General features: G+C 39.3%; 1 protein-coding gene across 3 annotated transcripts; it reads left to right on the top strand.

Moving 5' to 3' along the window:
- The first annotated feature begins 1313 nt into the window (after positions 1 to 1313).
- fgfr1a (fibroblast growth factor receptor 1a) lies at positions 1314 to 27409 on the top strand. Of its 3 annotated transcripts, none has more exons than XM_086173765.1 (18): positions 1314 to 1936; positions 5514 to 5693; positions 11971 to 12213; positions 12372 to 12461; positions 13100 to 13272; positions 15408 to 15531; positions 17584 to 17774; positions 18898 to 19042; positions 21959 to 22149; positions 22460 to 22605; positions 22743 to 22864; positions 23222 to 23332; positions 23886 to 24076; positions 24516 to 24638; positions 24726 to 24796; positions 24887 to 25024; positions 25801 to 25906; positions 25992 to 27409. In XM_086173765.1, the coding sequence occupies exons 2-18, from the start codon at positions 5606 to 5608 to the stop codon at positions 26166 to 26168; spliced, it is 2430 nt and encodes an 809-aa protein (XP_086029891.1). In that variant the 5' UTR covers positions 1314 to 1936; positions 5514 to 5605; the 3' UTR covers positions 26169 to 27409. The 3 variants fall into 3 exon arrangements, with proteins under 3 accessions (XP_086029891.1, XP_086029889.1, XP_086029890.1); XM_086173763.1 differs by having other exon boundaries at positions 21959 to 22156; positions 22461 to 22605; XM_086173764.1 differs by lacking the exon at positions 18898 to 19042 and adding an exon at positions 17952 to 18102.
- Positions 27410 to 27621: the final 212 nt, after the last annotated feature.

Raw genomic sequence — 27621 nt, 5'->3', positions numbered from 1 at the left:
TCAACCAGAACAGATTTGTGTTTGCACTGAGTAGCTGTAAACGTTTGAAATTCTCATATCCTTTGAAATGCTTCCAGAAGTATATGATCTTAAAGCCAGCATATTGAGCTATTTCACAACTGCTTTAAGCAGGATGTTGATCAAAGTATTTATTTCCTGTGAATGGATTACTGTTCCTATATGTAATGTCTGGAAACAAAGTGTTTGCAGAACATTACACAAATATTTAGACTATGCCTTTCTACAGTCAGTGAACTTTTATTAAAATTAATCTGAAAATTTGAAGTATAAAGCAAACTTAGTGCAATAACCCCCCCCCTTCATAATTAATATGGATTTATGTGGTTCAGTTTAAGAGTTTGGAGTTGCTGGAGGATACAGCTGATGATGTTCCATCTCTTTTTTTCATTTTACTGATTTGATCTGGTCCACGATATGAATTAGCCACCCTTTTTTTTAATCCTTAATTTGTTTAAAAAATTCTCAGATTTATAAACATGTGTATGGAATGCAAAATGTAATTCTGTATTTAAGTTTCCAATTTGCAAGGATATTCAAATCAAACCATATGTTATTTGGAGCATTTCCTTGTTATAATATTTTTATCTAAAGTTAGCTGAGTATTTAGTTTATCCTGAGTTTTTTTAATTCCTTCCAGAGTCGCAAGAGAAGGATATATTATTAAAATCACATTAAAAGCTTTGCGTCGTTCTCCATTCCCACAATGCAAAGTGTGCTGGTGGGGAGTGCTGGAGATCCGCTGGAGAGGTGAATTTGGATGGGAGGGGGAGCCAGGTTTCTCCCAGCCCGATCAGACATCCAAAAAGCTCGAAAATAGAAGGCCAAACAAATACCGGAAAATGGGACTTGACCCTCAAAAATAAAGCCGACTCGTCGCTCCCGTATTATAATCGGTATGAAGCGATTATGAATGATATATTATTAAGGATTTATTGGCAAAGGTTATGCTGAGGAAACAAAACAATTTCAATTGTGCTGTTAATGCATAGGGTAAGGTATGTCAAACATGAGCATGGTTTTATGGTGAAATGAATATTGTCATATATGATTGTGTTTTCATTCTAATTTTAATTTGAGATTCAGAAGATATTCAGTGCATGTCATAAAAGTATCCCAACTCTTTTCGAACTCTATGAAAAGTGTTTTTTAAACCGTAAGCAGCTGCTTTCGACGCACTTCAGTGCCTCCTTAGGTGGGCCAGACTGTGCTTTTAATTCTAAAAGCCAAGACCGGATGTTGTTGATGCTTCTCACTGCAGTCTTGACTTTGGTACGAATGATGCGCATATTCTCGGATTCAAGGGGGAGGTTTGGAGCTGCCCGGATTCTCGTCGATGAACAAAAAATTCCGCCAGGAATGGTCAAATTCACTGAAAGGATATGTTTTAACGCGTAGTTATATCCAACCGACTGAAAAACAAACTCGGCTCTTTGCATGTGTTTCCATCTGTTTCCATTATAGAGAGTTGAACAACTTTTCGGGCATTTTTTGGAGATGAGAGGACGAAACGATACGGGATAGAAAGGAGCTGAGCTCGAAGTTCCAGGCTTCACACACGTATTATCCTCGTTTTGTTGAAGCCAAGTCACGAAGTAACACTGGCGTGAAAATAATTCGACGTTAAATATCGAAATGTTACTAGTTTAAAGCTCGTAACACCCCCCCCCCCCCCATCCCCATTTTAAGTTGGCTGGACACACGCTTTTCTCTGTCGCTCAGGTTTGGCAAATAAAATATGCGCGAACTTGTTAGCTAACGTTACCGCTGAAAGCCTGGATCAAGGAGCACGTCGATCCCCGCTGAAGTACGGAAAGTGGATTTACTGTTTTCGAAAAGTTCCCCCGCTGCCTCTCAAACTCTGCCAGAAAGTCTTCCAAGACCCAGTCTGGTTTTCTCAACGCTCCTCGGTAGTAAGGTGAGTTTGAATTTTATTATCACCACTTTTTCTTTCCCCCTAAGCCTTGCTTTTGTTTCACTGTGAAATTCGTCGTATGTTGAATTGCTAACGAAATCGTGTTCCCCAAGATGTATATAGACGTATTTCTTCGTTTCTTTTTGATCTACTCCTACTTGTTTGTTATCGTCTCCTTTTCACAAGTTTTTACGACATCTGGAAAACTCTCACCCCGATTCATTCAAAACGTGAATTATTTAGTTTTTTTTTCCCAACAGACCTACTTGTGAGCTTGAAGGGAATACAATGGTCGTCTTCCCTGCTTGAGGGAAAATACGAACAGCAAGGCCTGGATTCTTAAGAGAATGCAAATAAAACTGATTCTTTTCGTTCACTGAGATTTGGGAGGGTCAATTGAGTTGAGTTGTATAGTATAGAATAGCAGAGAATGTGCATTCAATCGTCCCACAGTTGCGATATTTCAATTTACATCACTTTGTCAATGGGAAATTAAGGATAATTTCAAACTCAACTTGAGGATAAGTTGTGCTGTACTTCTTTGAACTCTTTTTTTCCACCGTGATCATTTGATTTGCAGCTACATATATTTCAATTTTTGCAGATGCTCTCTTGTGTTCATTATTTTTGTTTAAAGAAAAACAAAAAAACGAAGAAATGAATGTATGTATGTATATGGTTTTTAGATAGCTATTTGGTTGAGTGGTCACTTCTGACTTCCGACTACTGGTACTTTGGATCTTCGGTGACCGAATTGCACTATTTGTTAGTCGCTTTGGATAAAAGTGTCTGCCAAATGACTGTAATGTAATGTAATGTTATTATTTGGAGCCTCAGTTGAAGTCTCAAAGCTTTCCTATGAAACCCTACCCACTGTATATCTTTCGCTTGGATCATTGGACAGGCAACTTATTCAGAAAAAGCAGTTGAACCTCAAAGTTCTATTAGGGCAGCCATCCTTTTTTCATTTGTCCTGATGTCTGTAGGGCAGCCCAATGTCATGTAAAGCTGTACATGTGAGGTTGCAGAGAAGAAGAGGTGGATGTTCAAGAAAATTTGCATAATGTCTGATGTGAGTTTTCCAGCAAGAACAAACTTATCTTCTGAGACCAATCATGGCAGAGTAGTCCTGTTCCTCAGTTTGCCTGGTTACTCTTCTTGCACATATTTTTGTTGATTGTTTCCTTGATTCAATTCAGAAAATTCTCACTTTATCGTCTGTGATTTGCCCAGTTGAAAAGGTCGGTCTGCCAGTGTTGCTGAGGAAGGCTCATTTAAAGCTTGTTTGATTTACTCACAAATAGAAGAAGAATACCATATAAAATGTTTAGGCCCAAAATGTCATCGAGGTGGATCTATTATTATATTTAATATAATAAAGTAATATCTGAAAAAGTTGTAGATTTTAACATGCCTTTGCAAGCCATATCTAGTTCCAAGCTACTCAAGGATTTTCAACCTTTAGAGTCTCAGTTTCTATACATCACCAATTTAGGATTCTGAGTACATTTTCTGTGTGCTTAATAGATATGACCAGTATCCAGACTTATCTTCCCTTAAAAAACATTGACACCCAGGATGTAGTGAACTCTGAAAAGCATTTTGGATTTAAGTGTGAAGCAGATGGCAAAGTGTCAGCTTGCTTGACATTAATGGTCTCTGCATTTTAGTGTAATCTCATGACACCGCAGCTCTTTCCACAGCAGGCTGCTGATGAACCCATGATTCAGACTGTGAAATGAATGAAAGGGAACTGAACATTACTTCACAATTTATCAAATCATTACGAATCCAGATAGGGCCATATTGACTGCATATGTATAGTTTCAAAGGATTTTGTGCAATGGTTGAAGGTTGGTATATGAAGGGATAAAGGTTCAATGCTTGTTGAAACATGATTGGTAAAAAGCTCAGATACTTAAGATGTGTCTGAAATAGAAAATGGTGGGCATGTTAATGTTTTCTTTTGGATGTGTGATGATATCTCTTGAGAGCCTGGAAAAGCATTGAATGCCACATAATGTTCTTTTAATCCTCCTTCAATTGAGTTTAATGTTGTAATCTTAACAGATACCAGTATTTTGCTGGGTATTTTGCTGGTGTTTGTTGTCCAGCAATTCATGATAAATTTGCCCATGAGTAGCTTGAATTTCTTAAATTTCAATTTGTTTTGGTTTGGAAAAAATACATCCTTTGGCTCCAGATTTTAAGTTCGACAATAAATACATGATAAAAGACTTAAAGAAAAATACGAGTAAAAAACAGGAAAAGAGGAAAGAACATTTTTCCTCTATCAATAATTTCCTTAAAAAAATCAGTATCTATACAGAACTCCACTCAAGTTCAACATGAGTTCACCCTGAGTCTGTAGATAGTAAGACATACAATATTTTTAACTGTTGCACTCATGGGAGTTGGGGATGGAAAAGCTGTGTGTCAAACTTTGAAGAAGCTACTTCCTCCTCTTTGATTTACGGACGGCCGTAGTGACGAGGGACCGGGGAACGTGGTCGGCTGCTCTCTGCGGTTTCTTCTGTCTGGCAGCAGAACCACTTTCTTGGAGTCTTCCCAAACAGTGACTCACTGCTTAAAGAGCTGCAATGACCAGGCTTCTTTATCCCCCCAGGATCCCTCTGACCCTCCTCAGCTGCCAGAATAGTGGACCATTCTTTGAAAGTGAAATTGAATTGGTTTTGAGGGGCACACGATGACTGTTTCAGAGACACTGAACACACTCACATGAATGATTAACTCTTAAAGGCATCCACAGATGCCTCTGAATGTGGCTTTGTGTTCAAGCAAGTTGTTTTTCTTTTATCTAATGTAACACTAATGTTGGTATACAACTGAAATCAATTACTTGCAACTGACTTCAAAAATGTAGATACAGACTCAGGCCAGATATAACTAAATTAGAAAAAGTATGAAAAATACTTTGCCTTGAATTTCTTGGCAATCCATGGAAACAAATGGCTGTAGCAAGTCATTTTGGTCTTGGGACTAAAACCAAGTGTTAGGTGATAGATCCCTTGAGTGTGGAAATGATGGCCTGGCACTCTTTCTACAAGGGTGTCACATAACAGCCTGTAGTTTTTGGTCTTTAACATGTCCCTGAAGGGGGTCTCTGGAGTCTGGGGGCAAGCGATAATCTCTCTAGCCAGATGCTACATGAAAGCAGATGTTGGCGTGTAGGTCAGCCTTTGCACCATGTCCTGTTTCAGAGGGCACTCAACATCTTTCAGCTACATCACTAGGTAGATCAGGAAGGGGGGGGGGGACTTCACTCAGCATTTTCCTGACAGAATGACATGAGTTAAATCCTCAGCTGTATTAAAAATAAAACATTTGATTCTTAAGAACTGTGCAACATCTGTCCACTCTTTTCCTGACTTACAAGGTAAACCTGACTTTTATTTTGTACAAGAGGGCCCAAATGCTGAAGTAGCTATCTTTGACCCATACAGAAAAACTGAATGTAGTTGCTACACTTTGAAATTACCACTGACATTTGTTACAAATTAATTTCTTGTTTCAGCTGAAACACTGAAGTAATTTTGACACGTATGCTTTTGTTTTTCAGTTAAATCTGTGAATGACTTGCTGCTGATGCTCAAAAGGCCTTAATGGATTTCCAGTCACAAAAGAGCCAAAGGTTGTAGCTTCCTGATCAGGATGCTGATGAGGCCAAGTATACTTCTTTTTCTGGCTTTATTTGCCCAGGCTCTAAGAACCCAGTGCCGGCCTGCCAACACAGATGATGGTAAGATGGCTTGATTTTGTGAAGCTTGCAAGGCTGTCAGTGTTGACTCCTTTTCTCATTGCATTTACATTGTTGTTTAGCAGTATGCAACTGGTTGAGTTATAAACTTGTTATGCCTGTAATGTTGTGACTCTGTCCATCAAAAAACAGTAACTTGATAGACCAAGCTTTGTTCTGAACATTCTAAACACACTCCAGACTTTACAGATGTCTATCCTTTGTAGTAAGCTTCCCACTCTCATATGCTTGAGTCTGATGTTGTTTCAGTGTACGTAGCTTTGTGCTTAATATGTAACACAACTGTGTTTCTGACCACCGGTTACATCTTGCTTAAAAAAAAAAAAAAAACATATTTAGAAATGAGATTTATTTAAAGAATTTGACTTTGGAGTCCTTACATATCGTTCTTAGCTTTTAGTCTCTTAAAAATGAGTTTCTGTGAAGAATTCACACTTGTCTAATAGTTGCTCTGAAAAGAGGGAACAAACTGAAATCAAATCCTGAAAAATGTGTCTCTTGGATGCAGTCCAACAGTGTAATAGCTGCCTGGACTTGTGGGTAGATGGCTTTGGATGTTTACACTCCATAGTCGGAAGTAGAGAGCAGCAATAGAATATGATAAACCTCACTATTATAATTAGAATAATTAAGCATGTGTGGCTCTTTTTGGCTGCAAACCCTAAAATATACTTGCTGCATCTGTGTTTAAACCAGCAGTGGGACAGTGAAGAGTAAATGACTCCCATCTGTAGCTTGAGGGCAGCCCCACTACCTAGAGGAGTCCCTGCTCCTCTCCTCCTTTGTAATGAGAAGGTATCTGTTGTCACTGAGAGAAGTTAAGTACCAGGGAAACTATAAATTAGCGCGTCTCTTGAAAAAGGAAAGAAAACCCTTCTCCTAGCCCTCCCTTTGTCTTTAAGGATCTGGTTTCAGAGGAGAATGTTAGTTTTCTAAGGTGAGACATAAATTCGGTTTGCGGGAGTCTGATATGTCTTCACTCAACCCAGGTCTTAATCACCAAATGGCCAGGTACTACATATGCACTTCTGTTCTTTTCGTCTTGCTCCCCCACCAACTTTTGGTTGAATGCCCCCCACCCCGCCCCTCACTTCCCTGCTGGGTGATGGATGGCTTCAGCTGTCTTAAAACAATCCCAGCAGAAGCATTTGGTTGCATTCCTTTTGTCTTAAGTGTAGAAACAAAATAGTTATATGGAAATGGTCATGTTTTATGCATGTTTCGTGGTTTGTCTTGGGGCTTTTTGTTGTGTGACGTTCTCATAAGAAAAGAATTTTTCCCTAAACAAATTAAATTCATTGTATTCCTTCAAGGGCTACATAGACTCCTGCCTCTGAGAAATGTTTCCCATGTTCGTATTCAAAGACATAATGTTGTTTTTCAGTTCTAAAATGACTTGTGTTTTCCTTTTGTAATTTATTTATTTTTATTTTTATTTTTGCTTGATAAAGGGGACATGTCCAAAGCGATTGATCTTTTGTGCCTCATGGGTTTTTTCATCAATGCCCTGCTGTATGTCAGTTTAGAAGAGCTCTGACTTTTCAGATCGGAATTTGTTCACAGAATTCTAGGTTTAGACAAAACATGTCCCATATAATGATCATTTATACAATTCCATTCAGAGCTACAGATTAACTGACCGTGTTCTTTACCCTACAGTAGAGTTAGATGTACCTTATCATGGTAAACCACTTTTGGGTCCATCGGCTCATTTTGAGTGGCATTTACAAACACAATTTGACCGATATTTGTCAATACAAATACGCAAAGATGATGCTCATTCTTTAAAAGGGTCTTGACAACAAATGATCTATGAGCCTCATCTATCGCAGTATTTTTTGGTGTTCAAATCTCTTCAATTCATGAAAGCTTATCACCGGAACAGCTTCTTTTTCTCTTTGTGATTTGATCAGTTGAAGAATTGCATTGACTGGGCTGAAATACATTTTTCAGAAAGTTGTGAGTACATGCAGTGATATTGTCCTACCAGGTTGGTGCAAACACTATCTACTAGTTCAATAAGCATTTGTGAGTGCATTTAGCTACATTACCATTTTCATGGTTACAGCTCGGTGTTGTGACTGACCCAGATCCTTATCATCAGTGGAGATTTTAATCTTCTTTCAGTTGTACTTTAGTTTTCACACCCAATACTTAAAGGAATCCTTACTATGGTGAACTATGTTTAATAATCATACAATTGCGCGTTATTGTTAACTTCCCCTTATTCGTTTCTACCCTCTGGTTTGTGCACATTTCTATAGAAATGATGTATCTGTTGGATCTGATCAGATTTGGTCGATCTGTTAGAGTTCTTGGAAAAGCACATTCTATTACAGCGTTCTGAACGCACTTCATGGGATTTTAAATTTGAATCAGGAAAATGTTGATGTCACTGTAAACTGGCAAAGATACATTCTTAATTGAAATGTCATGCTAATTATTTTTTATTTTGTTTTTGTGTACATGAACTGTGTCTGTGACTTGATCATTGATGAGACAAACCTCAAATAGAAGAGTGGCAGTAGTGATAGCTATAGACAAAGTGTCATGTGTCTTGTCGTTCACTCATTTGGAAGACACTGGAACCGGATCAAGGTTTACTTCAGCCCACATAGAAATGTCCGTAATTACCAACTTTGACATTCATCCATGTTGAATGCTTGCTATTCGTTCAGGAGTAAAAGGTCCTTAACGAGAGTGCTTGCAGGGAGGACACTTGGTCATTTTTTTGTTTTCTTGGTCTGTGTGGGGCTGCTAATGGGCATTATCCTATTCTTTTGCTTCCTGACAGCCCTGCCTTCCATCTGTAACCCCCCCCCCCCACACACACACACACACACGCACTTGGTTCTGGTCATGTCCGCACAGGAAACTTGCCATTTTTGTCTGCACCACTACGGTCTCGACCATCCTGACTTTACTGCAGTCAGCCATCACTTCCGTGAGGACAGGAAATCCCAGAAGTTATTCATGCAGCCTATTGCTTCCTATCATGTTGCCAGAGAAGGTTCTGTTCACTTATGCCAGCTCTTACTTTTAGTTGATCTTAAATTTACAGACTACAGGCCTCTTATCCCTACTTCAAACCTCTCAGCACTTTCAAAATGTATGTTATTAGGCTGATTTTAAATAATGTCAATAATTTTTTCCCCCCAAATAGTTGGTAGACCACAAGACGGCACTTTCCAGATAGACTACTTTCTAAAAGTATGGTCCCCAATCCATTTTAATCCAATCGCACTATCAGGAGGATTAGCTAAAATGAGACATCCTGAAATTCAAAGGAAATGTTAAACATTTTACTTTGCTTATTGAAAACAATTGTGATATTAAGTATTATCATTCAAATGGAGGAGGTATTTCCTGTAGATAAGTTTTTGCTTTGACTATACATTGTCATGATATTCCAGTTTCAGGCAGGTTGTCACAGAAACACAAATGTTTCTGACTGTGGCCAACAATAAAGATACAGGCAAATATGATAGCTTTTACTTATGATGTTTGCAGCCTGATTAACAAATGGGATGTTGACACAGCTTTATCAGCAGTATCTCAATTTGGAGGGTTGAACAGAATCATACTGGAAAGCCCCCCACACAAAAATGTAGAAGATTGAGTTTTAAAGCTGAATTGAGATTGAATAGTTATTGCCCATCACTGAAAGTCTCTTCTATTTCACCCATTTGCCGTTTTTTCCTTAGGAGAAAGTCGATCTTACCCTATGGCCCCTTTTCCTGCGGGGATTAAGAGCCTGTCAGACATATGTGATCCAGGAAATACCTTTACTAGGCCCTAGTGGGGTCACCATAGCAACTGGCACTAGAACCTGCCGCTGCAGGCCCCCACTTGCTTGCGCCTGTACACATACTCACTTGCCCACTCCTCCCTTTTTATCGTTTGAGAGGCTTTTGTTGTGATGGGGGGGATTAGTCAAGTTGGCTGACATTGTACTTAGGTCATGTTAGACAGATGTGCTTCCTGTCCTGAGTAAATGTGTTGCCAGTGCAAGGTAAATGAAGAAGGGAATTTTTTAATCTACATAATAATTTGACCACAAAAGTATTTCCTTGGGGATTTTTATTTGGTGAAAACCTCATACAATTTGCAGTTTTAGCTGTAACAGCCAGTTTTTAGGTGAACAAGTGACTGGCATGTAAACCTATTGTATTTTCCACACTAAAAGGCACACCTAAAAGCCTTTAATCTTCTCAAAATCTGACAGTGCGCCTTTTAATCCAGTGCGCCTCATATGTGGATCAATATTGAGCCGCAATAGGTCTCGCAACTACGGGAAGCAGCCCCCGATTCTATTTTCTCCCATAGAAGAAGTAGCGTGTGGTGCATGCTGGGTTATATGACTGCGCCAACCGTGCATTTTCATTTCCATTTGTGCATGTGTGTGCGCGCACAGCAGTAAAAACGGTAAGGGGAATTCCAGTCCCACATCACTTGTGTGTGCATAAAGACTCCGAATGGCACCTTTCAAGAGACACACTTACAATGCAGAGTTTAAACTCAAGGCAATCAGTCACGCAGTAGAAAATGAGAATAGAGCAGCGGTGAGAGAATTCAATATTGACGAATCAATGGCACAGAAGTGGAGGAAGCGACAAGATGACCTATGCTAAGTAAAGAAGACGAAACAGAGTTTCCGAGGGAACAATGCGAGATGGCTACAGTAAGAGGACAAACTTGAACAGTGCGTTGTTGAACAGAGAGCAGCAAGAAGAAGCGTCTCTACAGTCACTATTCGAATGAAGGCAACAGCCCTAGCTAGCGACATGAACAGCAATGAATTTAGAGGTGGTCCTTCTCGGTGCTTTCGTTTTATAAAGCCCTTTGAACTGTGACATATTGAGTTAGAAATATATTGTTTTCAACGAAGGCAGCGAAAATACTGGTAAGAGCTACAGGTACGTATGGTACCGCATTGTGAATGCACTAACTTGTTTTGGGAGTGAACGTAGTTGTCAGAACGTTGGTTTGTATTCTATTAATAAAGTTTGATTGACTTACCTGACTGTTTTGTTGACATTCCCTTTAGTGCAGCTCCATTTAGTGGATGCATAAGGCAACTCCAGCCACTACTGTATGCGCTTTATAGTGCGGTGCGCCCTATATACGATTTTTTTTTTTTAAAAAGGCCATCGAAGGTGCGCCTTATAATCCAGTCCACCTTATGGTGCGGAAAATACGGTGCTTGAAACCTTTTTAGCTACAGTTTGCTTCCAATCTGCTTTTCATCAAAGCCTTGTTTTTGGTGATAAGTAAAGCGAAATATATTTTTACGTTTCTTCTTAGAATCAGATATATTTTCTCACATATATCTAGACTTTTAACATTATGCTCACAAAATAATTTCAGTGCATTGAAAAGCAAGCACCCAGCTTGTCCTCATAGTTTAGAATGGTGATCACAGAATGAGGATATCAAGCAAGTTGGCCAGTCTCCATCTTTACCTTTTTGTAACCAGACAAGCAACACCATTCTGATGGACAATGTGTCAGCATAATTGGGTTACCCCTCCCCCCTGCAGACTATGTAGTCACTTTGAACAGGGGTCTCAGGTGTCCTGCTCTGTGACGCCACCCCTCTCTTCATTCCTTTAATTGAATTTCACCCTCCTTTCCCAAGTAGCTCCTTGCCTGATGATAGGGCCTTGACTCATTTGTGATACAATTTCATTTGAGGAAGAGGTTAGGCAGGCGGTCTGCCAGGAGGAAGTTGAAGAAGGCCTTTTTCCTGTCTTTTGGTTCATTGGCAATGTTTAAAGTAACTCTTTATGTTGATACAACCTTAAGCCTCCCTAACATTTAAGACATTGTGTCCCTTACAGTCACTATTCATTTAATATGAGATAGTTTGTATTTTATCATTATTCCTGATAAATGACTTTTGTATAACAGTCTGAGATATTTGCAGTCAGTGATTAACTCTAACAACAATAATAACAACAATAATAATAATAATAATAATAATTTCCAATTAAATACCCATGGGAAAATTAATTCTCAGTAGGCTGCCATCAGCCAGTGTCAGCTCAGTATCTTGCTCAGTAACACTTCGACACACTGGGAGGAGGCGGGAATCGAACCAGAAATGTTCAGTTCCAGAGATGACTGTTCTGCCTCCTATGCCATGCTCTCCTTTAGTGTTCACAAGGCCATTCCTCTCTTTTGTAAGTGTGTAAATGTAATTGTAGATGGAAATTTTTCTATTAATGCAACATTTTTCCATTTTCAATGTTGCATTTCAGTCTCTGTTGAAACACAAGTGGACCTGTTCACCCTCTATCTTGGGGATCGCTTGGATCTTAGTTGCCCTGACAAGGACCCCCTTCATCCTGTCAACTGGACCAAAGACCATGTTTCAGTAATGGATGGAGAACACACACGCATCCGTAGTAGCCAATTGGAGATTGAAACTGTGGAGATAACAGACTCCGGTCTCTACGCCTGCACCACTGTTGGTAACCACAGTGTCTACTTCAATGTCACAGGTGAGATCTAGTTGTAAAATATAAATCATGGCATTGTCACCACAAAAAAATTGATTGTAAAGCCAATGACAAATATCGAGCATTTTGCAAAACTTGGGCTTGTGTTTTTTTGTAAGTGATTGAATCAAAATAGATTAAAAAAAATTGTCTTTCAACAGTTGAAACCCTGGCCTCGTCAGAGGATGAAGATGAGGATGACGAATCTTCATCAGAGGAGGCTAAACTGTTAGGCAGTCAAAAACTGCTGCGTAAGTGTGCTGAGGCCTTTGTGTTACTAATGTTGCCACATACAATAGTCTACTTACTCATGCTAAGTTGTAGAGCTATGAATAATTGCTGTCAATTGTTAAGGATTCAATATATTTACGACTCAGTGTGGGAACCACCACGAGTGCATTTCTGTATATATGTGGTGGATGGGCCACTGTTGGGTACATGATTTCACTCTGAATCATAGGGTTTTCACTACCTCAGTTACAAATTTCAGGAATACCCATGTGGTGACTGAAAGTGGATAACCTTAGATGTAGCACAGTTTGTGTATAAGGCTATTAAGTCACCCTTGCCGCCTCCTCTTGCCAGTACTGGCAAGAGCTCTGCCCACAAAGAATTCACCAGCTGTCAAGTATGGCAGGCTGACCTTCAGTTTGAGGTCTGAGTCCCAGAGCTGTATCTGCTGATGAAATTGGTGTGTTTGTGTGTGCGCGCAATATATGTATACACACACACACACATACACTCACACACACATATATATATATATATATATATATATATATATATATATATATATAAACACTCTATATATATATATATATATATATATATATAGAGTGTTTTCCCTATAGAATATTCACCAACATTACTATTCTTCAATTTTCTCTAGCAATGGCTCCACAATGGGCTCACCCAGAAAAAATGGAGAAGAAGCTTCATGCTGTTCCAGCCAGCAAGACTGTGAAGTTTCGCTGCCAGGCCAGCGGCAACCCAACACCAACACTAAAATGGTACAAGAATGGCAAAGAATTCAAGAGAGACCAACGTATTGGAGGCTTCAAGGTTAGTATAAACTGAGGTCGAAAATATGGGTTAAGTCTATTCACGTATCTCTTTGGTGACCCTATGCAATCTTTAGCATTTTGTTGATTCACACTTCTGATGGATCCGTGGTCCCATCTCTCCATTAGATAACAGATTCCTCCTCTGCAGTAAGTTATACTTTCAGCAAGGGAGAAGTAGATGCAAAACAATGCAAGATGAAATGCTATGCCACAAAAAGGAACTTTGTGAGAGTAATTATGCCTCAAGGAGGGAAATCCTAGCCATCCAGGTTAATGGCACAAAACACTGGCTGTTCCCAATTTGTCCACACAGGATAATCTTTTCTATATTTACCTAAATGCAACAATTACTTCTATATTCTCATCCCTCATTTATTTCAAAGTCTTCATGTTAACCAGCTGTCTGAATTCAAATGTGACTGCACCTGCTGCCTTGTTATAGCCAAGTTTGCTCAGCAAATGGTTAATGGATATTAAAAGTATTTCTCATATATTGCACTTAATCATAAAAATGGTGTCTTTGACTGCTGGGGATATAGTAATGTTGTAATATTCTTTTTCAAAGTAATTCTTAGACCTATCATTCCATCAGTCAGCTTCTTTTGAATTACAGCAGGGGGTTATGAACCATTTTATTAACCCATGACAACCCTGTGCTCATTTTGTCCTAGAAGGCTATTAATATCAATAATTTTGGAGTGTCATTTCATGTTCTTATGAATGTATTACCATCCATGTTGCACAGGTGTAGAATGCATGCACATGCCAATAGGCCCCTAGAAACTCTTTTCCTTCTCCACATCTGCTCTTCAGGCTAGTTCAGCCTCGTTTTTTGCTTCCCCCGTCCTTCTCCTTCCCAGCTGGGACAAATTTTGGTGTTTCCTCTCAGCTGCATGCTCCCATCTCCCCCTCCTGCCTGTCTGAGCCAGCCTCCACACTTAACCATCTGGCTGCTGTTTTTTCAGTTAAGGTGCAAAGGTCTGCATCAGTGGCAAGGGATGTCTCTTGTCCCTCCCACACTCTTGGTTTTATCACCAGAGCTCTATTGTTCATATATAAATCTGCTGTATATAGATGTGCAGGAAGAATGAAATAATGTAAACCACATGTATGAAGCCAACCACAACACATCTGGCAACAGGCAGCTGGAATTCCTCGTCACGTTTTGGCTAAATGGGGGAAACTGTATGGCTCAGTCTGTATATGCATGTTTGATGTTGCCATTACCTTTGAGGATGGTTCATTAATCACACACTGCTGGTCTTGGCAGATTTACGAAAGAAAATTATAACATGTCATGGAAAAAAGAGCAAGTCATCCGTTGGGGCTAATAAGGCAGGTTTGGGCAGATGTGTTTAAAACATGTACCCAATTTTCCTTTGTTTTGTCCTTTTGGGTAGTACATAAACTGCACATCTTTGACCATGTTCCCCATTCCTAAATGTTGTTAAGAAAAACATATATTGGGTCAAAAAAATGCACCTGGGCTCTTTGAAGATTTTTCTGTCAGTTTTTTTTTCTGTTGAATACTCAAATGCATAGTTCTGTCAAGGTCTGTGGCCATGATTATGCCCACTAGCCCTATTAATGGTTGTTTGTTTTCAGCATTTCTTTTTTTTGTATTAGTTTTAATTTTTTTTCTAATTAATGTCATAATTAGCAGCATAGTTCCTGAGTTATATGGAAGTTGAATTTTTGTTGTATTAGTTTTCTTTTTTTTTATCAATGTCATAATTAGCAGCATAGTTCCTGAGTTATATGGAAGTTGAACAACAATCCAGAAAAAGATTTTTACATTTCCACATGTTCTTGTTGAAATGGTAGGTATGTTCATATGTATTTGTCAGCAGCAAGTTTGTTGTGCAAAACTAAGGGATCTACTTTGCAATCTTGCATTTTCTGATCTCGATTTCAAGACAGAGCACTTTTTCCACTTTTATGTATTGTCATAAATTTGGATTGTGTTGTGGCGTTACATAACACACACCCTTCGCATGATTTTTCCAACCATGTAGAACATTGACATATTAAAACCAAAACCATTACTACCAATAAAATTTGTCATCAAAACCTCGACCTGCTTTGACACAACTGATTGCTGTCATGGAATAAGATTATGAATTTTGTACTTAGGTGCGTGACCATGTATGGACCATCATTATGGAATCTGTGGTGCCCTCTGACAAGGGAAACTACACCTGTGTGGTGGAAAACCAGCATGGCAGCATCAATCACACCTACCAGCTAGATGTTGTTGGTAAGTATAAACTGTCTGTCACATTTGTCAGTGCCATTATATCACCTTTACACTCTTTTAATGTTTATGGCGTACAGCTTATAATTTGAATTAACTGCATTGTCTTACTAGTTTGTTAAAGTGTGACTAGTTTTAGTGAGGAGTGAGTGAGGTTGAGGATTTTTGTCTCGTAATAAATTGCTTGTGGCTTGAGTGATTGATCCATGTAAAGGACTTGGCTCTCTTGATGTACTCTGTCTCTCTGGGATCGATGAATCAGTCTCTCTGCTTGTGATATTTTATGTACTGCACAACCTGATATGTAGCTGCGTGATATTGTTTTAGTGAGGTTTTTTTTTTTTCATGTGCTATTCTTATATGTCCTTCAGAAAAAGCCCTGGCAGTTGACACTGTCTGATTATTGATTGTGAGTTTCCTTTTTGGAGAAATTCACTAAAACATTGTGCCTCAATAATGTTCTATTTTAGTGAAACAGTTCCACCTCACAGCATGAAGGACCCTGATTGATTCCCCACCTGTGGAGTTTGCATGTTTCTCCTCATGTCTGTGTGGGTTTCCTGGCACATAGCAATTAATCAAGCTCATAATTGCTGTGAAAATAGCTCAACTATTTTTTTAATTTCAAAATTGCAGAATTTTTTTTTTAATTAGGATGTTGACATTGTTTGTTGTCAACCTTTATTACCTCCATCAACAGAGGGAGTTAATATTCACTTGCATTGAATATCAATAGGGCATAGACCAGGGGTGTCAAACATACAGCCGGAAGCGTCCCGCACGGAAGTTCGATCAGGCCCGCAGGATCAGTTGAAAGTGAAAAAATGCATAAAAGACAAGGATTTATTTTTTTTAATTAAATGCAATTAAATACTTTCTGCTAGGGGGGCACTATTTTGGTCAGAGTAGAAGACAAGCCGCATCATTGAGACGGATCAATCAGCAGACTTTATCAATGCGCCATCTGCTGCTTGTAACAACTTTGTTTCAACTGTTTTCTACCTCCCCGCTACTACCTCATTAGCCAAAATGTCGTTATCAAAACAGAGAAAAGTAGATAAAGAGTGTAGTTTTCAAAGAAAAATGGACTACATCCTATTTATTTACGGAGACGCATGGGAAACCTTTGTGCTTGGTGTGTTTGCAACAAGTTTCGTTATTTAAGGAATATAATATTGTGCACCACTTCGAGACTTATCACAGCGAAAAATATGACAGCTTGCAAGGACAACTGAGAAAAGATAAGATCAACGAATTGCTGGTGGGTCTGAGGAAACAGCAGTCCACTTTCACTGATAGCCGAGAAATCAGTGAAGCAGCGGTAAAAGCCAGCTACCTTGTTTCAAGTGAAAATGTGCAATTTAATGTTAGTCACCAGCTTCACTACAAAAGAGTATGGTTGAATTCTACTGTTCATGCAACTCCATACATTCTCCGTACGTATTGTATGCGTATGCATGTTTCATGGATGAAGTTTATACATTTACAGGACAGGTGAATACTTTCTTCCTCACACATTTAATAGCACTCTCTTTAATTTGTAAGGTGTAGGTAGGGATTCAATTTAGACTTTATGTGCACATGTGTAAATGGTTTAAAAGTCCCTTTTGTTATAAGTAAAGTGCATTACTATATTTTTCAACACCAATTGCCAATGTTAAAGTTTTGTGCCTTTGTATGATCAGTGGGATCAGTTGCAATGTATACATGTGAATGATAAAAGTAAATTACACGTTTGTCTAAGGAAATATGAAATACTTCTGAAATGTATTATAAAAGGATTGTTCATTTAAATTCCAAGATTTTCCTAATGTCCTTGTACTTCTTTACACCAAAACTGAGGAAAGTCATGATATTTTGGTTATTTATTGCTGAATATGCTATGATTTTAATGGTCCGGCCCACTTGACATCTACCTAGGCCGTATGTGGCCCGCGATGAGAAATGAGTTTGACAACCCTGGGACAGACTACTTTTGAATGATTGCACCGCTTTTTTTTCACTACAAACCAAACCTCTAAGCTAGCATTCATGGCTGTTTTGCTTGTGTTGCAGAGCGGTCTCCCCATAGACCAATTCTTCAGGCTGGCTTACCTGCAAACCGCACTGTTGTGGTGGGAAGTGATGTTGAGTTTGAGTGTAAGGTGTTTAGTGACCCTCAGCCTCATATCCAGTGGCTGAAACACATTGAAGTCAATGGGAGCCGCTGGGATGCAAATGACTTACCCTATGTCCGTGTTCTTAAGGTAGGTGCTGACTTAAGTTATTTATACTTGTTTACAAAATATTACATTCATCTAATAAGTGAAACTGGATGTGCTGTTGAGCTTTAATGGGATTTATGTTTTTTTTTGCCTAAAAATTCCTTCTTCGTGTCTGTTTAATTGTTGTATGTACTGCCCATGAAATTTTTTTACTTCCAGCATTCTGGGGTCAATAGTTCGGATGCTCAGGTGCTGACACTCTACAATGTGACTGAGGAGGAGAGCGGAGAGTATATATGTAAAGTGTCCAATTATATAGGAGAGGCCAATCAGTCAGCCTGGCTGACTGTCATCAAATATGAGCCCACAGGTAACCATCACGGAGCACTACAAGGCATCACAGGAGGCGCTTCTAAGATGACCTGGAAAATCTAGGGCTGAATAACTTGAGTCGAGCTCAGCTGTTTCTCTCCTCCCTCCCTCCCTTCTTCCCTCCCTCCCTCCCTCCCTCCATTTTCTACCTCCATCTCTCCTGCCTCAGTGCTCCTGACTGTATATGACACTATGGAAAATTCCCAGCAGAACAGTTGAAAGTATTTAGTCTCAGGTTTTTGTTAGGCCCATTCTCCCTTCTACCCTTTGCCCCAGCTCTAACCTCCTAATATGGGCCTCTTTGCCATTTTCTTCATTAATCTTGCTTCTGTGCCCATCAAATTGTTTATGCTCCGACTCTTTCTGTCTGTCCTTTTTTGCCCTGCTCAGGTTTTGCTCTCTTTACTCTTTGACAGAGCCCCTGTTGTTTATGTAATGCTGGCACTTGAGAGAGGTGAGAGTGAGAAATGTGTCAGAGTGAGCCTGTGTCCTGTTCTGCTGTGGAGTTTTCCATGTTGCCCATCTCTTGCATGTTGAGATGAGACTGAGGAATTCAATGCGGTGATGGGATGGCCCACTGTGGCATTCAGCAGTGCAGATTCAACCTAACCATCTCCTCCACTAACAGAGGGTCTCCCTGACAGAGCCCCTTTGCAGGGGCTCTCTGTGGTACTTTTTGGTGTTGGATCACGGAGGAGAATGCTCCTCTGTCCCTTTTATCTCAGAATTCTTTACTCATGGTTTCCTTCTCCCAATTGGGCCTCTTGTTGGGTCTACTTCCTTTATTTTCTAGACCGCTGGCCTTAACACCACAGACAAGGAAATGGAAGTCCTGCAACTGAGAAATGTGTCTCTTGATGACGCTGGGGAGTATACCTGCTTGGCGGGCAATTCTATCGGGTTCTCTCATCACTCTGCATGGTTGAATGTTTTTGAAGGTATCAGAGGTTCTGTCTCTTGCTCCTACATTTCATTACTTATATGTAAGTCTGGCTGTCTACACTCAAATTTGTCAATATGAGGTCCTTGGACTTAAAATTCTGTTGTAAAAATGTGACAGAAGCCAGAGAAAGTTACTAATACGTTTCAGGCATGACCCTGGCTCAATCTACACTCTGTAGATGGAAGAATGTGGGTCATGCTGTGTTGTCTCTAAAATGAAATCAAAGAATGCCAAACAGTGTGTTTTCTACCAAGACATGAAATCAATAGGACAGTACTATAAAAACACAAATTAACATACAGGAATTCTCAGCCAGACAGATCTTGACATCCATAGAAAGGTTGTTTGGCAGCTCTGACCAGATTTCACTTTGAGCTATCTATACTATTCTATTCTGTAATTGCCATTTGCATTAGGTTTGGCATTTATATGATTTTCTTTGACAAGCGCTACAAATGACATGTGTCTCTGAGCAGCATATCCTGCTGTGAGCACAGCAGCTGGCATTGATAATTGGCCCACCGCTCTGGATATTTGTCATTCCTGAGGGTTGGAATGGACATTTGTCCAATTATCAAGCTGCTTGTCAGTCAGCCTCTTCACACAAGTGCAACTCACTTGTGTTGATGGTGTTTGTCTGGGGATTGATAGTATACCTTTTTTAGTTGGATTGGCACTCTTTGTTTGGGATGCACCACAGGTCACATGTCTGAACAGAGTACTTAGCAGTACATCAGACAGAAATTATTACATAGTAGTGACTACATTTCTGTAGTCACTACTATGAAATCATAAGCAAAAAGGTTGTACTTAACAAATCTTGTTTCATGTATGACCTAATCAATTCAAAAATACAGAATGGCCCTGAAAAATATGATTTGACAAATAATTACATCAACAGGTTTCTCATCCATACGGTAAACACAGAAAATTCTGATTTGGAACACTATATTTTCAAATCATGGAAAACAACATAGGGAAATGTCCTTGATAATAGAAATCTTTATTTAAAGAAAAAAAATGAAGAAGAAAGAAAAAGAAAGAAATTGCAGTGGAAATAAGTAAGCAACTTGTCAAATGTGGTTAAAATGTAAAAATGTCATTCAGAAATTAATAGAATATCCAATAAATGATAACCATTGGAACTACTTGGACTTTTGAACTACACTTTGACTTCTTGCAGATTATCAAGAAAATAGCTGAGAATCACTAAAATAAATTGTGAGGAAATTATGAATCAGTAGCTTTATAATATTAGCAGGAATAAGGCTGGGGAAAGAAAGAAGAGTCAAAATAGTAACATTGATTGCTAGTATACCAGCTTGATAGGAGCTGGAAAAATTCTTCTGAATGGTCAAGGGGAAAAAATTGGTTTTAACAGTTTTTATTTGGTTTTGAACATAGAAACACAAACCACCCATCCCAAGCAAAGGTTGCATGTTACTTTATCTTTTCCTTAAATGTGGACTTAATTACATCTAACTAATAGTATGGTAGTTGGTGACTTCTTTTTTTAACAGAATGGGAGGATAAAAACATAATCCAAATTCATTTGTAGCTTTACAAATATATTGTTTATAGTAGTAGCTTCACCAACAACACCAAGCATTTGACAAATTAATTTGAAATTTACTTAAACATTACAGATACACAAATGGATTGAACGTATGTTCTGTGGCATGCTCGTTCATGTCTACCAATAGAGATGACATATGAACTAGTGCAGTGAAGTCAAAAAATGTGCTGTATTTGTTTTTGAAGTGTCAGTGTTGTGTCTGAAAGTCAGATCCTTTGCATACATACCATTCACAATTTGAAGTTAATATGAAACATATAATTTTTTGTAAAACTCTGGACATGCCTGGGTAGTGTGATTTACAAGTGTATCTAGAGATACAAAAAAAAATCCCCTTCCATATTTAATGAGGATGGTCCCATTTCAACCATTTTATATAAATTCTAGTTAATTTACTGAGAGAACCTGACCAACTGAAAAATTATTGGGAAGTATGTAAAATGGGAAAACATTGTCCTGACATTGACTATTTTCACCATTTAGCTAACATATGCAAAATCTCAAGGTATTTATTATGAATATATTTGCAGATTTACCTGCACCTGAGGCCAAAGGTGTATCATCTTTGTTCAAAGTAATGTAACATTGATGTTGGTTTTAAGTCCAGTATTGAATTTCAATGTCAATTTGATTTTGTTCCCCCCTTACCAAGTATCTATAAAAGACACTGCTTGATAACTAGATTACTACTTAGTATTTATTCTAATGGCAGAATTGGTGATGTGTGTGTGTGTGTGTGTGTGTGTGTGTGTGTGTGTGTGTGTGTGTGTGTGTGTGTGTGTGTGTGTGTGTGTGTGTGTGTGTGTGTGTGTGTGTGTGTGTGTGTGTGTGTGTGTGTGTGTGTGTGTGTGTGTGTGTGTGTGTGTGTGTGTGTGTGTGTGTGTGTGTGTGTGTGTGTGTGTGTGTGTGTGTGTGTGTGTGTGTGTGTGCGCGCGCGTGCGTGTAGTTTAGTGAAATTTTAGGAAGCTATAAACCAATGAAAAATTTAAACTGCTCAGGCCTTACTCAAATCAATTGATTGGTTTGTTTGTGTTACATAGACTATTGGATGTTCAGGACATTAAAACCAATCTCTGTGGTTTAAGATACTATGACCACTTCTTACACGAGCAAAACTGCAGAATTGAGCACCTGTACTTCAAAAACATAATGGTTCAAAGGCTCTGGTTTTTAGACATGACAGTTTTGTGTTTGGCTGGCCCAATTATTTATCTCATTTTTTTCCCCTTAAAAGCATGAGAATTTTATGGCATGCTTTACTATGTATAGTCAATTCATTCATGGTAGCTGACACTGCCCCTTTCTGACCCTGTCACTCTGCACTCCCCCATATAGCTGTTTCTCACTATCCACCAGCTAATCACACCTACCTGGAGGTGGTCATCTACTGTGTAGGCTTCTTCTTCATTGCTGTCATGATTGCAATAGCAATAATCGTCAAGATTCGCACTTCCTCCAAGAAGAGTGACTTCAACAGTCAGCTAGCTGTCCACAAGCTAGCCAAAAGCATCCCGCTGCGCAGACAGGTAACAGAAAGTAGATAGGGGGTTTGGAATATATTTACCTTTTCTCATAATAATGTTACTCATTTGAAATATTTTTGAACTATATTTAAGACCTGGATCTTGCTAAATCATGCATCACAATTCATCAAGTAGGTACAATATTCAAGATGTTTTTCTCCAAGAGCATGGTCTCATGAGGGGTGTGTGTTGCTTTGACACAGTCTCTTCAGCAGTGTTCTAGTCGTTTCTTGCTCACAATTTTCTGCAAGACTTTCTGCTATAGGTGTATCTCTCACTATGAGGGGATTAACGTCACTCTTCTTTTCCTTAGGTGTCCGTGGACTCAAGCTCCTCCATCCACTCAGGAGTGATGCTTGTTCGACCCTCCCGCCTGTCCTCCAGCGGCTCCCCAATGCTGTCAGGTGTATCAGAGTTAGAACTACCACAAGATCCTCGCTGGGAGCTTCCCAGAGATCGGTACGTCCCAGAAAAACCCTCAGGGAGGCCTTTCTTTATGTTTCTTTCAAAATGTGATCGTGTAACTAGAAACTTCTTTTTGAAATGCTAAACATTCTTGGAGGAAGTCCTTTTCAAATTATCTTCATTGCATACAGGCTTGTTCTTGGAAAACCACTTGGTGAGGGCTGCTTTGGTCAGGTGATGATGGGTGAGGCGCTGGGTCTAGACAAAGAGAAGCCAAACCGTGTGACCAAGGTTGCTGTCAAGATGTTAAAATGTGAGTTCCAAACAAATTTGTTTGTGCGTTCATACTGTAGACATAAAAGAGGGAAGTGTGGGGGTAACTGAAGCCTTATCTTCAGGGGAAGCAAGAATATCTGACACCAAACCTGTGATGAGCAGAACTGCTATCGAGGCCTGCCATTGTGTAAATGGAGGCCGAGAGTTAGTCAACTATATAAGGTCCAAACTGGTCAAACAGCCAAGCAGTTAGGTTATAAGGGAAATATTTATCACTTTCCTAGGGAGCATTTGCAAAAACTGTCAGCAGCAGTAAACACTTGGTTACGGGGGTTTTTATTGATAGAACATTGGCTAATTGCTTTAACTGTTATTTATTTCTGATACCCTCTAGCCGATGCCACAGAGAAAGATCTATCGGACCTGATTTCAGAAATGGAGATGATGAAGATCATTGGGAAACACAAGAACATCATCAATCTGCTGGGAGCCTGTACTCAAGATGGTAGAGTCAGACACAGCCCATTGCTGAACCACTCAGTTTACCACACATGACCACACATATATCAATCCAAATATACTGTGCTGTTTCCAGACTGTAGCGATACAATGACCTGTACAGTTAGGTCTGTGTAGAACTGCAGGATTAATGACTAACGTCAATTTGCCAGCACACAGTTTTAACAGAATAACATAGCTGCCTTTTCCCTTTTAATCATCCTAACAGGAAAATTAGGGAAAAGGGGAAAACTGACTTTTCATGACTCAGTTCTGCATTTGTTTCACTGATATTTACCCTCTATTTTACATTGAAATATACAGTGAATAAATAGCTTTCAAATACCAATGTTTATCAAAGCACGGTTCACTGACCCGTGCAGGTTATGTTTTCTTGCTTCACAATTGGCTGCAAACCCTTACTAACACTAAATAGCATGTCCATATATATATAAATATATGTATGTATGTATGTATGTATGTATACAGTCGAATAATGCACCTTAAATATAGTGGATTAATATTATGTATTTCTGTCTGTACTTCTCCTTTGTTTCTAGGTCCTCTCTATGTGATTGTTGAATATGCATCCAAGGGTAATTTGAGGGAGTACTTGCGGGCCAGGCGCCCCCCTGGCATGGAGTACTGCTATAACCCTGACCAAGTTCCTGTAGAGAACATGTCCCCCAAAGATCTGGTGTCCTGTGCTTACCAGGTGGCCCGAGGCATGGAGTATCTGGCTTCCAAGAAGGTAATAAGGGGACAAACACCCATCCTAATCCTTTCTTATCAAATTTACAGAATCAAATCTGGCATTTACAGATGATGAATCTGTTCAAAAATTGCTTGACAACCTTGGCATAGATTCCCACTTTGAACCACTATACTCTATATAAGCACAGTTCCTGTTATCATGCAGAAAGAAGGACATTTACATGACCTTATTGAAATGTGTGTATACATTTACACACATGTATTTGAAGTAATGTGATGTAGATATAACAGTTGATTTAAAAACCATATCACTTCAGCAAGAATGTTAATATTTAATAATCACTCAATCAACTCATGCTTGTTCATGATATGTGATCACCATTTCAACCAGAAAAGCCAAATCAGGGAAATCCAACCCGGGCTAGAATTGAAATGTCTAACAAATAAATGATTGAACATAGTTTTCATTTCTACAGTGCATCCACAGAGATCTTGCTGCTCGTAACGTTTTGGTAACAGATGACAATGTGATGAAAATAGCTGACTTCGGCCTGGCAAGAGATATCCACCATATTGATTACTATAAGAAGACAACCAATGTAAGCCATGAAAAATATTTGCAGGTTCCTTTAGATGTTTGGTGGCTGTCAACCTATTGTGAGTAACGTTAACTCTCCTTTCCAAAGGGACGTTTACCAGTGAAATGGATGGCTCCTGAGGCCTTGTTTGACCGGATATACACTCACCAAAGCGATGTGTGAGTATCATCTGCCATTCCTTTTTGCCCAACTGAGGGAAATATTTAACTGACAAAAATGTATACATGGTTCTCCGTTGGTGTCTGTAGATGGTCATTTGGCGTTCTACTTTGGGAGATCTTCACTCTTGGAGGATCTCCATACCCGGGAGTCCCCGTGGAAGAGTTGTTCAAGCTGCTGAAGGAAGGCCACCGTATGGACAAGCCCTCCACTTGTACTCATGAACTGTAAGGAAATATTCCTCTTATTAAAATATTAAGCACAACAAAATAACAAATGTGCAGGAAAGTGAATTCTTGTCAAAATCTTCTTGTCATGGCAGCTGGACTTAAATTTCTTCACTTAAAAGGTGACAAGAGAACCTCCACAGACAGGTGTAGGAAAGTGCAAAAATCCAAATGTTCTCTTACCATATCAACACTAAATGGATATCATTGCAATTTGATGGAAAAATGTAATGCTCTGAATCATATTTGCATTCATTAAGTTTTTAAACATAGAGGTTTTTGTATTTTAATAATTTCCATTAGAAAGTTCAATTTCTTATTCTGGTACCAACATTGCCACTTAAAGCTACAAGCCCTCTCTGTCATTCTAATCTTACAATTCCTGTATATCTAAATATCCTATTTAGAAAGGAGATGGCGTCGAAGAAAGATGGTGACTATTTAGGATTTTGTAATAGGACTAAATTTGCCATGATTTGATTGGTTTTCAAATCAGTAGAAAGATCTATTATGATCTAGTGCTTTATTTCAACAACCAAGTTTGTTATTAATGTGTATGTAAATGAGACATTTAGTTGCTGAGAAACCCAATAATGTCCCCTAACTGCTTGCCGGACAACCAATAAAATTGCCTGGCTAGTACTCTGGGTGGTCCTACCAGCAGTCATCTAATGACTCCATGATTCAAAAGCAAGATTTAGCCATGTGACAAGAGACATGGGTATCATTCTGTGATTTTTTTTTTGTTTTATTATTATTTTTTTCCCCTCCTACAGATACATGATGATGAGGGACTGCTGGCATGCTGTACCCTCTCAAAGACCCACTTTTAAACAGTTGGTAGAGGACCTCGACCGCTGCCTGGCTATGACATCCAACCAGGTTCGTCCTTTTTTTCCTCACTAAAAAAGATCAGATACGTATGTTTAGGAAGTGGAAAAAATCAAGTCTGCATCTATGCACCTAGGAATATTTGGAGCTCTCCGTGCCCCTGGACCAATATTCGCCAAGCTATCCTGACACTCGCAGCTCCACTTGTTCTTCCGGTGAGGACTCCGTCTTCTCCCATGATGCTGGAGCCGAGGAGCCCTGCCTGCCAAAGCTCCCACCCCACTCTAATGGGGCAGCCATCAAGAAACGCTGATACCTCATCTCCATTCATAACCAACGATGACATTTCCACAGCTCCCTGTGTCTTAGGGATAGACATTTCCCCCACCTTCCCAGAGATGAAGCTAATAACACAGTGCTGCTCTGTTAAAAAATGAATTCAGAGACACCTTGCCGAACTTGTCGGATCACATGGACTGAAGCACCCAGCCATTTCCCAGTTCTTAGTGATGACTTTTTATGGGGCACTGTATAATCAGGAGTGGCAGTTTATCTTGTCAGAAAAGAGTAGACTCCCATCCTTTTCATTCTTCGGGACAGGAGACTCAAAACAGTTGACTGATCATGTCAACCTTTTTCCTTGCCTTGTGTTTTTTTCCCTCTCATCTGTGGACGTCTCAAGCACCCAGTTCTACTTTACAGACGAAATAAGGAGAATCGAGAGACACACAACACTTTTGTCCACTTCATCATTCAATATCTTCTTGTAAATACAGTTAGAAAATTATAAATATGAATATATATTTACACTGTACTTTTTATTTTTATTACCATAAATGATTGTTGTTCTTTTGTACAAGAATGCATTTGTTTGATCAATTTATAAAAATAGTCTGTAGGGACAGTTGTTACATGAAAATATTTTTAATTGCCAAGGATTACATGGCCAGTTTATTTTTTCCGTCTGCCAGCTTTGATTCCCCTAAATGTATTGTATAATCATCAACGTAAATGTATATTGAGTTTTCTATGTTTTAAGTGCTTTTCACAACACAACCTGCAATACAGTGTACCTCAATGTTTGGGGATCCTCTCCAGCAGTAGTTAACCAATGCTAGACTTTGTGTGTGTGTGTGTGTGTGTGTGTGTGTGTGTGTGTGTGTGTGTGTGTGTGTGTGTGTGTGTGTGTGTGTGTGTGTGTGTGTGTGTGTGTGTGTGTGTGTGTGTGTGTGTGTGCGTGCGTGCGTGCGTGCGTGCGTGCGTGCGCGCGTGCGTGCGTGCCCTGCGTGCGCGTGCGTGCGGCCGCATGTGTGCGTGCGTGTGTGTGTGCACTTTATCTTGTCTCATCCAAGAATGGCCCAAACCATTTTTATTAAACCCAGAGTAATTAGCTTCATTCAACGTCATGCACTTCACTGTGCATGCCATCCTTATGATGATCTTACCTTTGACTGTAAATGCTTTAACAAGAGTTAAACTTCTAAGGAAGACTTACAGAATATGTTTGTCATCATAAAAAGGATTCCATTAAATAAAATGCTATTGAAAAACAAACCACTGAAGCTTTCAGAGTTTGCACTGAACTACATAATTAGGTCTGTAAATAACAAGAAATTCATGTTTGTGATGTACTGTAAATCATTTTTACATAGTGACAGCCACTTCAATCTCCTGACCATTTGACATAGGTTGCTGGGGACTGATTGGCTATGATAATGTGTTGCTGACATCATAAGAAATGTTGGCCAGCACGAAGAGCCGCAGCC

Source organism: Fistularia commersonii, chromosome 26 (assembly GCF_037954325.1).
Source record: "Fistularia commersonii isolate RoL2024-O1a breed Wild chromosome 26, RoL_Fcom_v1.0, whole genome shotgun sequence".
In the NCBI taxonomy this organism is placed as follows: Eukaryota; Metazoa; Chordata; class Actinopteri; order Syngnathiformes; family Fistulariidae; genus Fistularia; species Fistularia commersonii.
This window is presented reverse-complemented; position numbering and strand designations above follow the sequence as displayed.

Coding starts and splice junctions, on each gene's coding strand:
- fgfr1a (XM_086173763.1), top strand. CDS start 5,606: ATGCTGATGAGGCCAAGTATACTTCTTTTTCTGGCTTTATTTGCCCAG. Junction 13,273..15,407: donor AACGTATTGGAGGCTTCAAG/GTTAGTATAAAC, acceptor TTTTGTACTTAG/GTGCGTGACCATGTATGGAC. Junction 24,077..24,515: donor AGTATCTGGCTTCCAAGAAG/GTAATAAGGGGA, acceptor TCATTTCTACAG/TGCATCCACAGAGATCTTGC.